Below are 14,723 nucleotides of genomic sequence, written 5' to 3' on the forward strand. Positions count from 1 at the left end.
CGCACATTTAATCTGTCTGTGAGGTTCTTTAAAGAGATGTCTCTCTCTCCATCTCCCCCTGAGGTCAGGAGCACGGTAACTGCACACAGTAGCTAGAAGGCTCCATTGCGTTCTTGAATTCCCGAGGTGGCCAGCATCAATCGATGCATCATGCGTTGGTGGAAGGTACTGACTATAAAACAAATGGACAAACACGGAGCAAAATATGGTAGTTCAGTGTTCTTCTTCCCTGGTGGTAATTCAAAAGTTTTCGAAGTTAATACTAATGGGTACAGACAAATGGGATATAAATTTCCATGCATTTTTATGACCAAACAGAAGCCCAAGCCCTGGGGGGGTGGCCCTGCTATTAGGGAAGCAGGGAGCAGTAAATGCAAGGGGAGAAATTGCAAAACGCCGTGATTTCAACGAGACTAGAACACTCCCCCACTCCCCGCTGAACGTCTCCCTCCTACCAAAGAGCATCTGAACAGATTTCATTTCACAAATGGAAATGGGAGGCAAACAAATTTTTTCAAAGTGATCTCATTAAGAGTGGGCCTGGTTTCATTGGGTTTTCAGAGCCAGGATTAATATTATAAGCTGGGGAGTTCTGTTATGGGCCCCGGGGGGAAGGCAGAGAGAGAGCTGGTGCTTCAGGAGCAACGCTGCCTCACCTCCTCACGGAAGTTACGCACGGCCAGCCTGGTCCAAGCACCCAGGCCGGATCCGAGTTCCATGTAACATAGGAAAGATCTTCCCAAGCTCAAGGTCATATCTAGAGCATGCCTTGGATATTTTTTGCATCCCTAATTTATGTGACTTTCTAATATGTTTAGCATTTGCCCTCCCCTTGTCTCCATCCTGCTTATTAAGGTAAATTTGCATAGAAATGGGATCTTGGATTTCAGGACCATTCACCTGACACTTGATCTCCTGAGGTGACCAGTATCTGTGTCAATACCATGAGGGTGACCCACAGACACCACATCTCCCTGCAAACTCAAAGCAAGGCCTTAATTAGGGGAGGCTTTTCATGTTAAAGCCACGGGGTGAAGCAAATCAGCAAAAGCATTTAGCACTCACTAAGGAGGGCAGAATACTCCTTCCTGTTGAGTGGGCCATCCTAGGTCACAACTTTAATTTGCCTTAGATGGACAGATCCTGAAGAAAGGATACAAAAAGTATATATCTTTGTGTGTGGGGGGGGGGGGGGATAAATTTTGGCACACAGTTAACTATGACATTTTGCTTGGGCTCCTGAAACATTTTTTTGCCCAATATCTATCTTTCAGATGGGTAATCGTCATCTCTACAAATTACCTTTGGAAGACCAAACAAATGTGGAAAGTCAGAGAAACGGGTCACTTGGCTGCCATCACTGTGGCAGTGGCTTTAATCCCCTGATCTCTGCGTGCCGCACCCTCCCCACCGGGCAGCCACCTTCCTTAGTCACCTAAATCTTGTCACTTGGGTGGAAATTCCCACAGAGAGGGTGATTGTGGTCCTGGTTGACTGGTCACTGAAAGTCATTAGGTGTGAGTTCACTGACGTAAAGGGGTTCAGACTTTGACACATTCTGACAAACGTAAATGCCAAACAACAGCTTCCAAGACTGTCCCAACAGCGAACTGTCTTAGCACAGAAACAAAGGACTTGCAGGTCTTGGAGAATAGGCATCAAATTCCAAAGAGGAAAGTTCATAAAAGATGGGAGAAATCAGAAGAAAACTCTTCTGTCTTTTCTGTTTTTGAGCTCTTTTTGGCCAGGCTCCCTTTGCTGAGGATAAATTCATTCAAATACAATTATTTTAAAGACAGAAAGACTACCTAGTTTTATCTCATGCAACATTTTGTGTCTATTGTTTAATTTATTTTTTTTTTAATTTTTTTCATGGTTATTTATTTTTGACAGAGAGAGAGTACGAACGGGGGAGAGGCAGAAAGAGAGGGAGACACAGAATCAGAAGTAGGCTCCAGGCTCCGAGCTGTCGGCACAGAGCCCGATGTGGGGCTCAAACTCATGAGCTGTGAGATCATGACCTGAGACGAAGTCGGACGCTTAATCGACTGAGCCACCCAGGCACCCCGCGTCTATTGTTGAATTTAATCTCACATCGTTATTAGTTCAATATTATGATCTCCACTTTACAGATAAAGAAACTGAGACTCCAAGAGGTTTAGTTATTACACAAAAACATACAGCTATTCACCAACAAAACCAGGACTCTGCTCTATGACATCCCCCCTGTCTCCTAAAACAACAACAACTGTATTTCATTCGTAGGCTAACTTTCTTATTTTACACAGGCCTTGCGTATTACTGGGGGTGGAGGCATTTTAACTCAATTCAGAGGTATTATAACGGTATCTTTCAAAATGTGCTTGGCTTACACTATAATAACGCAATAAGGAATCTGGCTAATCGAGTCCCCTGACTCTAAAGCCAGAATGTTTTCCACTCTCAAGCCATGTGGAAGGATGCTAAGTTCCCCACTGGCCGATGCTGCCTAATTCTCTTAAATGATTCAGATGTAAAAGAGAAAATGGCATCTGTCTAATTAACACCGCCCGGTTAAACATAGCTGCCAAGGGACAGCCTCAGGACGATGTTTACAGAACAGTCTTTCCAGCCCCTCGGGCCCCAAGTGAGAGATGATAGTGAATCTTCCATCCTTATCAACCAGAAACAGAGATGCCCCAGAGATGGTGACAGGCCGGGCAGGCAAAGGGAGGAGAAAGGGGAAGGCGCTGCTGGCCTTCATTTCCCCGCTCCTGGAGCTTGGGGATTCAGGGAACGACGGGAGGCAGATCCCACAGGCTCCCTCCCGCAGCGAGTCCACAAAAACAAAAGCCCTCCCTGCGAACCTGGGTCTTCCTCTCAGGCCCGGAGACCTTCGGCCAAGCGCCTACCACCTGCTAAGACTGCTAGGTGCCCGCTGCTCTGAGCCCTTCCCTGGACAGAAAGGCACAATAAACACACTACCTGTCTTCCAGCTTCCCATCGCAACATGGAAGCCATTGCCAAGTTTGACTTCACCGCCTCCGGCGAGGATGAGCTGAGCTTTCACACCGGAGATGTTCTGAAGGTAGGTGACGTGGGGCCCCGGGGAGCCGCGGGGGAGTTTGGGTTACTCTGGTCTGGTCACTGTGTTCATCGAACAAGCCATGGCTTTGTTTCTTTTCTTTTCTTTTCTTTTTTAAGTTTATTTGTTTATTTTGAGGGAGAGAGAGAGAGAGAGAGAGAGAGAATCCCAAGCAGGCTCCACACTGACAGTGCAGAGCCGGATGTGGGGCTCAAACTCACACAATGTGAGATCATGACCTGAGCCGAAGTCAAGAGTCAGATGCTTAACCCACTGAGCCATCCAGGTGCTCCCCCCATGCCTTTGTTTCTTCAAAACTGCATGTGGTTTCTTTCAAAAAAGAGAAATTCACCTCAATCAAAAGCGTTCCTTCTGAGCTCTCGGGTGCCAGTTACCAGGGTACATGATGGAAATAAGTCACCATCCTTGTCCTGAGATACTTGTGGTCTGGAGAGGGAAAGAAATCCATCCAAAGGGCTCTTACAGATGTTCTCGTCTAAGTGCTCAGGGAGCACAGGTGAGGGAACAAGGGATCCCACTCGAGAGATGGGGTGGCAGGAAGCTGCAGCAACACCTGTGGCCGGGGAATGCAGGGAACGTGGCTGGACGCTTACCGGAAGCTCAGATGTAAGCAAGCCCACATGGCTTCAGTGAGCACTGTGAGGTTCAGTGTCGCCAAAACTCAACCGAGGGTGCAGGCTGGAGACAGCCGGGAAAAGATGACTGGAACAGACGTGGGCCAATGGAGGCCATGCACACCCCGGCCGCTCGGGGACGCCTTAAAACCTGCCTAACACCCACACTTGAGTTGTTGTGGCTACGTGCAGAGACAAAGTGGCCTTGGACTTCCACATTCCATGCATCACACTTGTGGGCTTCACATCTTAACCCCGATTTTGAGCAAAAGCAGAAGCCCTTCTGCAGGCCATTTGGGGAGTCTGTGACGCTAATGCCCACCCCCCGCCCAGCACCGGCCTGGCCACAGAGCACCCTCAGAAATCCTGATTCCTACTCCTCAGCAGCCGACATGGGCCTTCTCAGCCTGCACAGCAACACTGAGGCCACCAGTGTCTCGCCCCTAAGAAGTATATTTGCCGTAGTGAGAGCCTTGTCAGTACGTGACGGGGTGACTCAGAAAGTCACTTGGTTTGGGACTTGAACACCCCCAGTATTCGTCCTTCTAACCGCTCTCACCTTGCAAGCTCTAGTAATATAGCTGTGAAGGGCGTGCCTTCTATGCTGGAGCTTCTCAAGGTCAAAACGTCACCTGGGCCGCCCACCCAGGAAGAGGCGACCTTCACTTCTGTGGGATCTTACCAAGGTCACAGAGGCATCTGCCGCACGGTGAGCAGTCCCTCCCTTCTCTCTGGGATATTGTGACCATGTGATTATCAACCGCTATATAGGGTCCTCGCTCAAGAGAGGCCAACGGGCCAACTCCCACCCCTCATCTCCCATTGCGAACAGAACCCAATATCTTGCTCAAGAGTTTCCTATTCCTCAGAAAAGCAGAAAGAAAAAAACGTTCCTCAACTCTGCTTCTCAGTCCACCTCCTGATTTCTTTCTTCTCCTTGGCTCCCAACACCAGGAAGAGTTCCCTGTGCTGGTGCCTCTACTTCCTCACCTCCCACTGAGTCTGCTGGAACTTTCTGGAAACTGCCTCTTACCCTCAACGCTCCCTTCAAGTCCACCCGTGATCTCCTTAATGTATCATAGCATGACACTACTATACCGCCTGTAGAAGGTGACACCGTTAGCTGTCCCTCTTCTGCATCTGACTGGAGCTCTGCCTCGCTCCTCAACATTACTCTGTCCTGAATATTCTTCTTGAGATCTCTCAAGCAATCCCCTGCCTCACGAGAGAGGAGTCTGATGAAGTAAAAAGGAGCAGGAGTTTAGAGCCAGAGAAGTTGGGAGTTCGAATCCAAGCTGACTAGCTGTGTGGCCCTGGATCAGTCCCCTGCCCCTCTGAGCTTCACTGTCCTTCATCTGCAAGCGGGGACCGTAACTATTTTGCAGGGTTTGGGGAAGGATTAGAGGTAATGGCCCCACCTCAAAGTGGATGTTCCGTGAATGGTTGCCGTATTCCAGTATTGCCCATTCCTGCCACCGTTCAGACCATCGCCACAGCCCCTTGACTGACTTCATCACCTCCTGTCTCTTACTCCTTCAATCATTCTACGTACTAGTCTTCGGAGGATCTTTCTGGGAAAAAAAATCAGGTCAGATCACCTCCTTGCTCAAAAACATTCAGCGGTTCCCCATTACCAGTTGATAGAAAGTTAAGCCACCTGGGCCCAACCCGCTCCCCAACCTCCCCAAGCTCTCGTCCGTGAACACACACACACATACATACACGCACGCGCACCTACACACACCCTTGCGTATGTAATGCCCAGGTCACGCTGCAATATATACACCGAGTTTCTCGCACTCTCCCCGCACTCCAAATGCCTTTCTCCTCCGCAGGCATATTTGACTACCTCTGCCTCGGAACCCTCACTAATCCTCCACACCCCCTATGGCCCCAGCAAAATGAGTCACTCCCTCTTTAGCTCTTCCACGGCACGGCAACACACGTCATTCAAGGTGCTGCTGATCTCCCCTCCCGAGACGGTTATTTATGAGCAGCCAAACCCCTGTGCTCTAACGCACACTACACCCACCTCCCATCACTGCCCTTACCCTGTGGGATCCTGACCGCCCGTGCATGTGTTGGCTATTCCACTCGCCAAAGCTCTGTGAGGGCAGGGGCCAGGTCTGCCTCAGTGTCCAAAACAGCAGAAAGTTGACCCTCCCTAATATTTGGTGAATGAATGAGTGGTGGTTTCCTCCACCTATGAGCTCCCTGAGAGCAGAGCCAAGCCGGTTCATCTTTGTGTCTTCCCAGCAGCGCCCCCACGCGAGTCACAGCCCCACATAGGTGCTCAGCGCAAACTGCGTGAATTGTTAAATTGCATTTCTGCACGCTCGTGTAGAATTCCATCGGGAGGGCAAACCTGTCCTTTTCAAATTCTGTCCCTTGCAGCTGTGCCGATGGAAAGAAAAGTGGAGAGGGGCTTGTTGGCGGAACCCCACAGCATGTCTCTATCACGGCGGTCGGTAGCCCTGCCCGTGGGTCTCTATGTATGACTGCAACATCTGCCCCTCCGCTCCAGAGATGGGTACAAAGCCCCAAGATCTTGCAATTGCTTTCCAAAGCAGCTCTTGACCGCCCCAGCAATTTACTCCTGGGATGCTCTTTCATCCTAGACTTTTCGTGCTAAAAGACGAAACAGACTTTTTCACTAAAAGGTACAAACAATGCCTGACGAGCTCACCACCAGCTAACCCCCTCTAGACTGTGAGTTCCCCAGGACACAGGCCTCAGCTTCTTCATCTCTGTATTCCCAGCACCTAAGCGCAAACAGCGGGTGCTCACTAGATGCCGATCAAAGGACGATGAACAAGATGGTGGACGGGGAACTCTGGCCGAATGGCTCGATCCAGCTTCTCCTGTGACGGAAACATTAGGAGTCAGATAATTTTATGTTCATGCCTCAACCCCTTGGACCTGCAGCTCTGTGCAGCCCCAGACTTAACATTTTCCCTCTTAAATCTGCCGCTGTTTTTTTTTAAAAAAAAACGACCCAGTCCATTTCCACCTGCTTCTGTACTGTGTCTAACTCAGCCCTGTTTCTTCCTACTAAAACAGTGACCTGAAAGCATGAAGAGTTAATCCTATGTAATTAACTGCAATACTTCAGATTTCTGCTATGCCTCTAAGAGCTATAATTCCATCCAATTTTAAAATTCTCCCAACTGTACATTTTGTCCTCTTCCCACGTCTAACTTATTCTCAGGCCATGTAACCCAGAAAATTATTCTCGTAGGCAACATTATCCGAATTAACATACAGTAAAGTGAAGTGTAAAACCTCATGTGTTCAGGCTGAACCCCTTGCTCGAGTTTTCATGATGGGGACAAGAGATAGGGGGAACCGAACAGACAGAGAGATGAGAAGAACAGGAAGTATGGGGCCCTGGGCCAACAACGGCAGAAGGAAACCACCTCCCCCCAAACACTCCTCTTTGCAGAAAATGAGATTCTTTTAAAACCTTGCCTTCTATACGCCATAAAAAGCCTGTAAATTCACCTCTCTGGGAACACGATCTTAGGCAGACGGAGCACCAGGTGGTGGGGAGAAATGGCCGCCATTGTGGGATAATCTTTCAGTTGCTACAGGAGGTAGATGGGTGTGAGCCACAATTACTAAAATTACAGCTGGTTTCAGGTCAGAGAACTAAGTACATAGTTGGTTCTTACCGTGATGAGCCAATTTCCACATGGCCTCTTTTACCTTATCCCTGCTCACCTTCGTGTTTGACATTTGCTACCCAGCCCAAACATCGCACTCCCATGTGATGGGAGAAAGGAACTCCAAAGCCATACGTTGAGGGGTGAAGGCACGGAGTGAAATGTCCTTGTGTTCTCTGTGTGAATCCCGGGCACCGGTGCCGGGTTTCCGAGTGCTTTTTTTGACCTAGATTTTTCTGCTCCCCCCACTCCGCCCCCTCTCGGCATACACATACCCACGAGTCCTTAGTGATACCAGCAGTCATATTTGATGATAGAAACTATAAAGTTTTCTGTCCTCAGCAATTCTAGAACTCAAATATGAGACACACTTTTATTTCTTCAGAACAGGTGATTAAATTCAAAACATACACATATAATGCTTTAAAGAACTTATAAACCCTACTATGTCCTTCAGAGCTGGAGGTCTCCCTCCCAAGAATACCACATTTTGCAGAATTGTGTTTTAAAAAAATTTTAATGTTTATTTACTTTTGAGAAAGAGAGAGAGGGAGGGAGGGGCAGAGAGAGAGGGAGACACAGAATCTGAAGCAGGCTCCAGGCTCTGAGCTGTCAGCACAGAGCCCGATGCAGGGCTCGAACCCACAAACCACGAGATCACGACCTGAGCCAAGGTCAGATGCTTAACCCACTGAGCCATCCAGGCGCCCCTTTCAGGATGCACTTTCTGAAGGACTTCGAGGTACCAGAGCTCATCTGATCCTCACATCAGCTCGGGAGATGCTAGCTGGTTGTCACTGTCCCCATTTATCAGATGGCTAATTGACCTGCGGAAAGTCACACAGCGAGTGACAGGGCCAAGCTGGAAACCAAGCCTTCTCAATTCCAAACTCAGAGGGCCGGCCCCTTTCTTCCACCCCGGGGGTGATATTCGAAATATCAGTTACTTCGCCGTCTTCATCTCTGCTCCTCTCTGGGACAGAGAAACCCGTGGGACTGAGACTTCAACTCCACCTGCCATAGGACGACTCTGAAATCCCCAATGCCAGCCCCAACCTCTCTGCCCAGCCCAGACACACATCTCCAACGGCTCACTGAGCTTTTCTCCTCAGACGCAGGGGGCAGCTTGGATTCACCCACATGCACCCACATGCAATCTGAAGCCCATGGGTTTTGCCTCAGACCTGCTTCTCTTCATGTATTAGCAAAGCCATCACCACCCACTCGGTCTCCCAAGGGCGAAATCCGGAGCCCTCCCGGAGTCCACTTCTCCCTTGGTTCCAAGAACAGTCGCGAAATCCCGCACACTTTGCTTCCAGGTTCCTCTAAAATACCCCTTCGCCCCTCGCTGGGATGGCTGCACTCCCTTCCCAGACTTTCCCCCCCCAATCCGTCTTCACGTTCTGATGCAGGGCTCTCTCTTGGCTCTAATTCTTGCTGTGTTATGTCCCTGCTCAGAATCCTTTAGTGGTTCCCCATAAATTTCAAGACGGAAGCCCAGACTTTCCAACATGGGCTACAAGGGCCTGTACCTCTGGTATCCCCACGGCCCCTGGGGCCACAATCTAAACTCCCGCGGGACGGAAGCCTTTCGTTCCCAGAATGCACCTCACTTCCTCTCATCCCAGAAGTTCCTGCGCCGCCGCCGTCTGACTTTGCCTGGGTAACTCCTTCCGTTGCCTGGACAACCCCAGGGCCTCTCCTCCAGGCAGTCTTTCCTGCTCACCTTCTGCTTTCTCCTTTAGTGTAGCATGTCTATCAGTTACGGAGTCTTCAGCTACAAGAAACAGAAACTTAAATGCGGCTTAAACAATAATGCAAATTTATTACTTCTCATACAAAGTCCTGAAGCAGGAGGGCTCCAGCGTGGCTAATTCAGTGGCTCAATGACACCGTTAAGCTTCTTTTCATTTTTTTGCTCTGCCATCTTCATTATTGTTCAAGTCCATGCCGCCCGCTTTAGAAACATTCTCAGTGGGGGATGGAGGCAAATATTTGTCTTTTAATAGCGAAACTACTATTTTCTGAAATAACCAGAAGCCACATAGAGCCAAGTGGTGAGTCATATGAGTAATCAAGGGAAGTGATAGCATTTGGGGTCACAGTCAAAGAAGGACCATACAGTAATGAGACCGAACTTCTGGTTTTGCTTGTGATCTGGCTCTAAAAGCACGTTTAGAAAAGGCGTCCCAAACATCTTGAGTTACGTCCAAATTGTGAAGCTCTCACAAGCTCTCACACTCACATGGAGTGTGAACACAGACAGTTACTGTTTTCAAAGCTGGCCCCACTGGATGTTTAAGTTTTAATTTGCTTGTCGGGAAAAAAAAAAAGGAACAAATTAAATTTTTGAAAGGTTCCTGGTTACCTAGCAGAGAAGAAAAAAACCATGGAGTGGCTGCTCTTGGCTTCCCAACACCTGCTCACATGAGGAGCTTCAGATGCTGAGATCTGGGACACACGAGTTTCCAACATATAAAGAGAAAGGATTGCAGAGAGGCCCCTGAATGCTGAGTCTGGGAGGTCACACCACGGTGGCGTCCCATGTGTGGATGGCACTAGGGGACAGAAATTAGCTCGGGGTCAAGGAAGCCAAACTCTAGAGACAAACCTGTTGCTCTCCCACTGGAGCGCCTGTGTTGTCTCTCTGGCTTATTTCCCTCTAAATCCGAAAGGGTGTTCTTTGCCCCGCAGCCCCTCTCTTCTGCCTCTTGGAGGACGCCAAGACTGTCCTCCCTACAATCTTTGTCCTTCCTTCCTTCTCTTCCATGTAGATCTTAAGTAACCAAGAGGAGTGGTTCAAGGCGGAGCTTGGGAGCCAAGAAGGATATGTGCCCAAGAATTTTATAGACATCCAGTTTCCTGAGTAAGTATTTCCAGCCTGCTGACACGGGCCTACCCACTCACACTCCCCTTACTTTTTCAGCAGTCACTAAAATTATCCATCCATACCCAAGACACTGTCAAAACCGGTTGCCTCTGGAGAGGGAATCACAAAGCTGAAGGCCAGGGTGGGAGGGAGATTTGCATTTCACTGCATTCCCTTTTGAATTTTATACCATGTGCATGTATCGCCTATTTTAGGTTTATAAGCTAAACTCATCTATAACCGCAATCACAGGGTTTCCACAAATTCCACCGGGGGCGCTGTTGGCCACCCGTGTCAGAAGCTGCCTCTTCAGAGCGAGTCTTTTCTCCCAGCCTCTTCCACCCTCACCAGGGACCCCACACAGCTCCTTGCCTTCCCTAAACCGTGCTCAAACCAGTGAGAACAGAGTGGGGGGAAGAGGAAATTCCCTTCCTAAGGAGGAAACAGAAAAATTGAGATTGGGTCTCGTTTGTCTCAAGAATCGACCACAAAGGTTAGATAGAAATCTAATCTGGTCCGCGAGTCACAGTCTAGCCCAAAGAGCAGAGGGCTGTTAGAAACCCCAAGCGGTGTTGGCAACCCTGTGAACCAGGACTGACCACTGAACCGACAGAATGACCACTGACCTCAGCCCTTGATGTTGCCCTGTAATCTCCTCAATGACCCCCTCACACCTTCTCGCTCCTCAAGCCTCCAGCTCCTCCCCGACCGCACTGTGGACTCAGGGCCTTCCTTCCAGGGTCACTGGGACGATCAAGCCACCGGAAAAGCCCCTCTTGCCCATCCCCCCACCTGACTCACTGCATCCACCCACCTCCTGCAACTTACTGGGACACTGCCTTTCCTGCAGCTGTTTGGGAAGAATCGTCTGTGCCTCTGGCAGAAACTCTCCCCTCTCTCTCTGTCTCACATCAGTTCTCTCTTCCTCTCTGCTGGGTCACTCCCATCCACAAAGATGCTGCAATGTCTCCCGTCTAACAACAAAAAAAAAAAATTCTTGATCCCAAGTCCCCTTCCAGCTACCACTCCCCTTCTTCAAAAGAATTGTGTGCACTCTTATCTCTAACTTCTCTCCTCCTACTGAAACCTTTTTATCAAGGTCACAGTGAACAACTGGGTCCACTGGTGGGTCCCGCTGTCTCAGCATGGTAGAACATAAGTTCCGTGGCAGCAAGGGCTCTTGTCCACCTTGCTCACCACTGTATCCCGAGTGCCCAGAAGCAGGTCAGCACATAGTAGATATTTGATAAAAACTGTTGAATGAACAAGTGAATAGCTTTGGAATGATGCGTAATAACGTAACCCTGCCCGCTCGTTTAACATATAGCGTGTGGACGTTTTTTGCAAGTCTTGAAGTCACGTGTCAAGCTCCCGTCAGAGGATAAGTGTGTACTTTCTAAACGATCTCCTAACTGCTGGCTGCCTCTTCCAAAATATTTCCGTTGAGGTATGGCTGCTGAGGAGCGTGGCCCATTCCTCTGCCCGGCCCCATTACATTTCCTGCACAAGGCAAAAGCTGTGGTGGGCAGTCCCTTGTTTAGCCCTGCAGCAAAGCACAACAGATATCCTGGCAGGATTTCTAGGCAGGTGACCACCAGAAACCCTCTGCTTCTAGCCCCTCAGAGCCCAAAGAAACTTCGCCTGCAGCACCAGGTCTGGAATAAGGTGCTCCTGTCTGGAGTCTAGGTTCCTAAATTCCAGAGAGCGTAGAGAATTGCTCACAAAGGAATCCAAAGAGTGTGGGACATTCACCTTAGGGGGACGCACATACTAGCCTTCCAGGGGCAACAATGGAGCAGCCGCCTTGAGGAAATGGGGCCAGTCCCACTTAGGGCCGCTGAGTGATCGCAAACACTCATTTCGCTCTTGTGTGGTCGAGAGGTTTCTGGCCACCTGCCCTGAGGCTGCAGCTACTGTTTGCCTTGCCTCTGTGGCAGCTCTTGGCCTTCACACGCGCTCTGCCACCTGCGGCGACACTTAGAGGCTGCCTGCCACCCTGACTGTTCCCCTGAAAGTGTAGTTTCCCCCCTGTTTCTTCTTTTCCACCATAAAGATTATTTTCCTGGATTTGGGGGAGGGCCCCGGAGCTGGCTGTGTAGACGCTGCTCTCTGGCCGCTGCTTGCTCCATGCCACCCGGATCATGAGGGCCCCTGGGCTCTCAGGCGGGCCCACTGAGCTCTCAGCCTGGGGGAGAGCCCACGGCTCCCCAGCTCCGGTCCCCCAGCGCCTGAAGGGGCTCCTGTCTTGCTGGCACATCATCTGTCCCTGCAGCGCTCTTTCCTAGTGACATCCCTCACATAGCTGCCAGCAGGCGGCCGCTTCCCGCAGTGAGTCACTCCCACACTGTCCCATTTTGGTGCAGTGGCACATTTCCATGATTCAGGTTTTCCAAGCGAGAGAGAGGGAAGGAACAAAGGGGGTGCGTCAGGGGAACACTCACTTGCCTCGCCTGCAAACCGCCTAGAGCACGTGTTTGGTTTTAGAGGCCCCGGCCCCCCCTTCGGCCTCTTTCTGCTCTCTACTGACCAGAGTCCCCGGCCTCTGTCCCTTTGGCTCATCCCTTCTCCCCTTCCCCTCCATCGCTCTGGCAACTCACCAAGATCCTCTGGTTTTATCTCATCTAATAGATGGTTTCACGAAGGCCTCTCCCGACACCAGGCAGAGAACTTACTGATGGGCAAGGAGGTTGGTTTCTTCATCATCCGGGCCAGCCAGAGCTCCCCAGGGGACTTCTCCATCTCCGTCAGGTACTGGCCACCCCCAACCCAGACTGCTAAGGCCGTGAGGTGACCTCTTGAATGTGACCTATTTATTGCTCAGGAGCATGGTGGCCAAGGGGCCCAGGCATCTTATCAACTGGGATGCCGTCCATTTCCTTCCCATGACATATATATATAACTCTTCAGTACGCTGGTTTGTGGCCAAATTATGTAGATGTTCATCTGCTTCCCCTTCCAGCCCAAGTGCTTCTGGAAGGACAAGATTTTATTCTATTTCATCTTTGTGCCTTTAACAGTGCCTTGCACCCAGTAGGTGTTCAGTGAGTATTTGTGCAAGGAAGTGGGGCAGGAGAAGGAAGGGAGAATTCCCAGTTGTCCACATCTGTCTTGAGGTTTAAATCTGAACCTTTTCTTTAACTACTGATATATGTCGGAAGAAGGCTCCGAGGACAATTAAAATCCCAAGTCACTGCTGTAGGGGACAGAGGTAGTTGTACGTGGTGGCACAAAAAGAAGGGCTACGTCAACACACTGTAACGCAGCAAGCTGACAGCAGCAGATGGGAGCCGAGGAGGGCTGGGGTGAGGGACGGTAGCAGCAAAATCTCACTCGTGTGCGTGCCCGGGAGGAAGTGAGTCAGTCCAGGCATAAACATGACACAGCCCCACACTCAGAAACCCCAAGTCTGAGCACACTGCGTGTGGTCAGCCTGTCTGGAATCGCGAGTCCCATATCAGGCGTGGTGGCCACATGTGAAAGTGCATAAATTAACACTGATTTCCATGCAGGAGGAGACGTGTGTGGTGGGACCGCCTGTCAAGTTCATTGACAGGAAATGTTGGTTCAGATTGTTCAATACGCTTTGAAAGGCATACAGCTTTAGTGCTTTAAGCGCATAAATCCAATCTCAGGTAATGAACTGAGGCCACTTTACTCTTTAGAAAGAATGGATATTTTAAGGAATAGGTAGGAAGGACTTACAAATAACGGGTCAACCGTTCATATGCACGTATTCCTCTAAAGTGCTCAAAAATAGCTTGGTCTCATTAGCTTTGCCCTTGCAATCTTACTTAAACTCTTAATTTTCCTTAACTAAAACTTTTTTTTTTTCACAGCTTAGGCAGTAGTAAATTTTAGCTCAGGCCTACACTGATGTATCACAGATTCTAAATTTGTCAGGTTTTAATGCAATTGTGCTCTATTGATAAATCCTACAACCAAATCTCTTTCTTAAGGGCCCTGATTACAGACTGGACCCCGGAAATGGTTACATTGAAGGGCATCTCTTGGTGCCTTTGGTTTGCATGAAGTGGACTGTGGCTTTTCAGCTAGAAATTATGGTTTATATTTCCTCCACTAAGGTGAATTCTCCAAAACGGTCAGCCTTGACTTCTGCCAGTGCAGCTCCTTGTGAATATCGCCATAATCATGATTATATCTCTTGCAGAAATGTAGCATAATATATTCCAAAGCAAATCATTTTCATTTATTCATACATCTGCTTTCTGTCATGCAAAGATAATTAAGAGCTAATTGTAGTCCTATCACTTAGCATTTGTTAAGGGTCTGAAACACTAGGTTTTAGAGTCTGGAGCCCTGAGTAACATCCTTTTCTCGGCCCCTCTCTGAACTTGACACATTGGTGCAGCCACTCTCTCTCCATGGGCGCACATGACCAGCTGCAAGCCTGACATCCAGTCCTCTCAGCTCATGAGAGAGCAAGGGTTAATGTTTCTCTCTCTGTTTCTTTGACTAAGAGGTGGTAGATGAAT

General features: G+C 49.4%; 1 protein-coding gene across 8 annotated transcripts in view; it reads left to right on the forward strand.

Annotated features, from left to right (window-relative positions):
* Nucleotides 1–14,723, forward strand: part of GRAP2 (GRB2 related adaptor protein 2) — a 61,854-nt gene that overhangs the window by 38,745 nt on the left and 8,386 nt on the right. For 7 of the 8 annotated variants that reach the window (XM_042993326.1, XM_042993328.1, XM_042993330.1 and 4 more), the window contains 3 exons: nucleotides 2,976–3,067; nucleotides 10,136–10,227; nucleotides 12,859–12,978. In XM_042993326.1, coding sequence (XP_042849260.1) covers nucleotides 2,976–3,067; nucleotides 10,136–10,227; nucleotides 12,859–12,978 — 304 coding nt within the window. Of the gene's footprint in view, nucleotides 1–2,975; nucleotides 3,068–10,135; nucleotides 10,228–12,858; nucleotides 12,979–14,723 lie in introns of those variants that run through there. The other variant, XM_015536357.2, reaches the window with a different exon arrangement.

This window comes from Panthera tigris, chromosome B4 (genome assembly GCF_018350195.1).
Source record: "Panthera tigris isolate Pti1 chromosome B4, P.tigris_Pti1_mat1.1, whole genome shotgun sequence".
Lineage (NCBI taxonomy): Eukaryota > Metazoa > Chordata > Mammalia > Carnivora > Felidae > Panthera > Panthera tigris.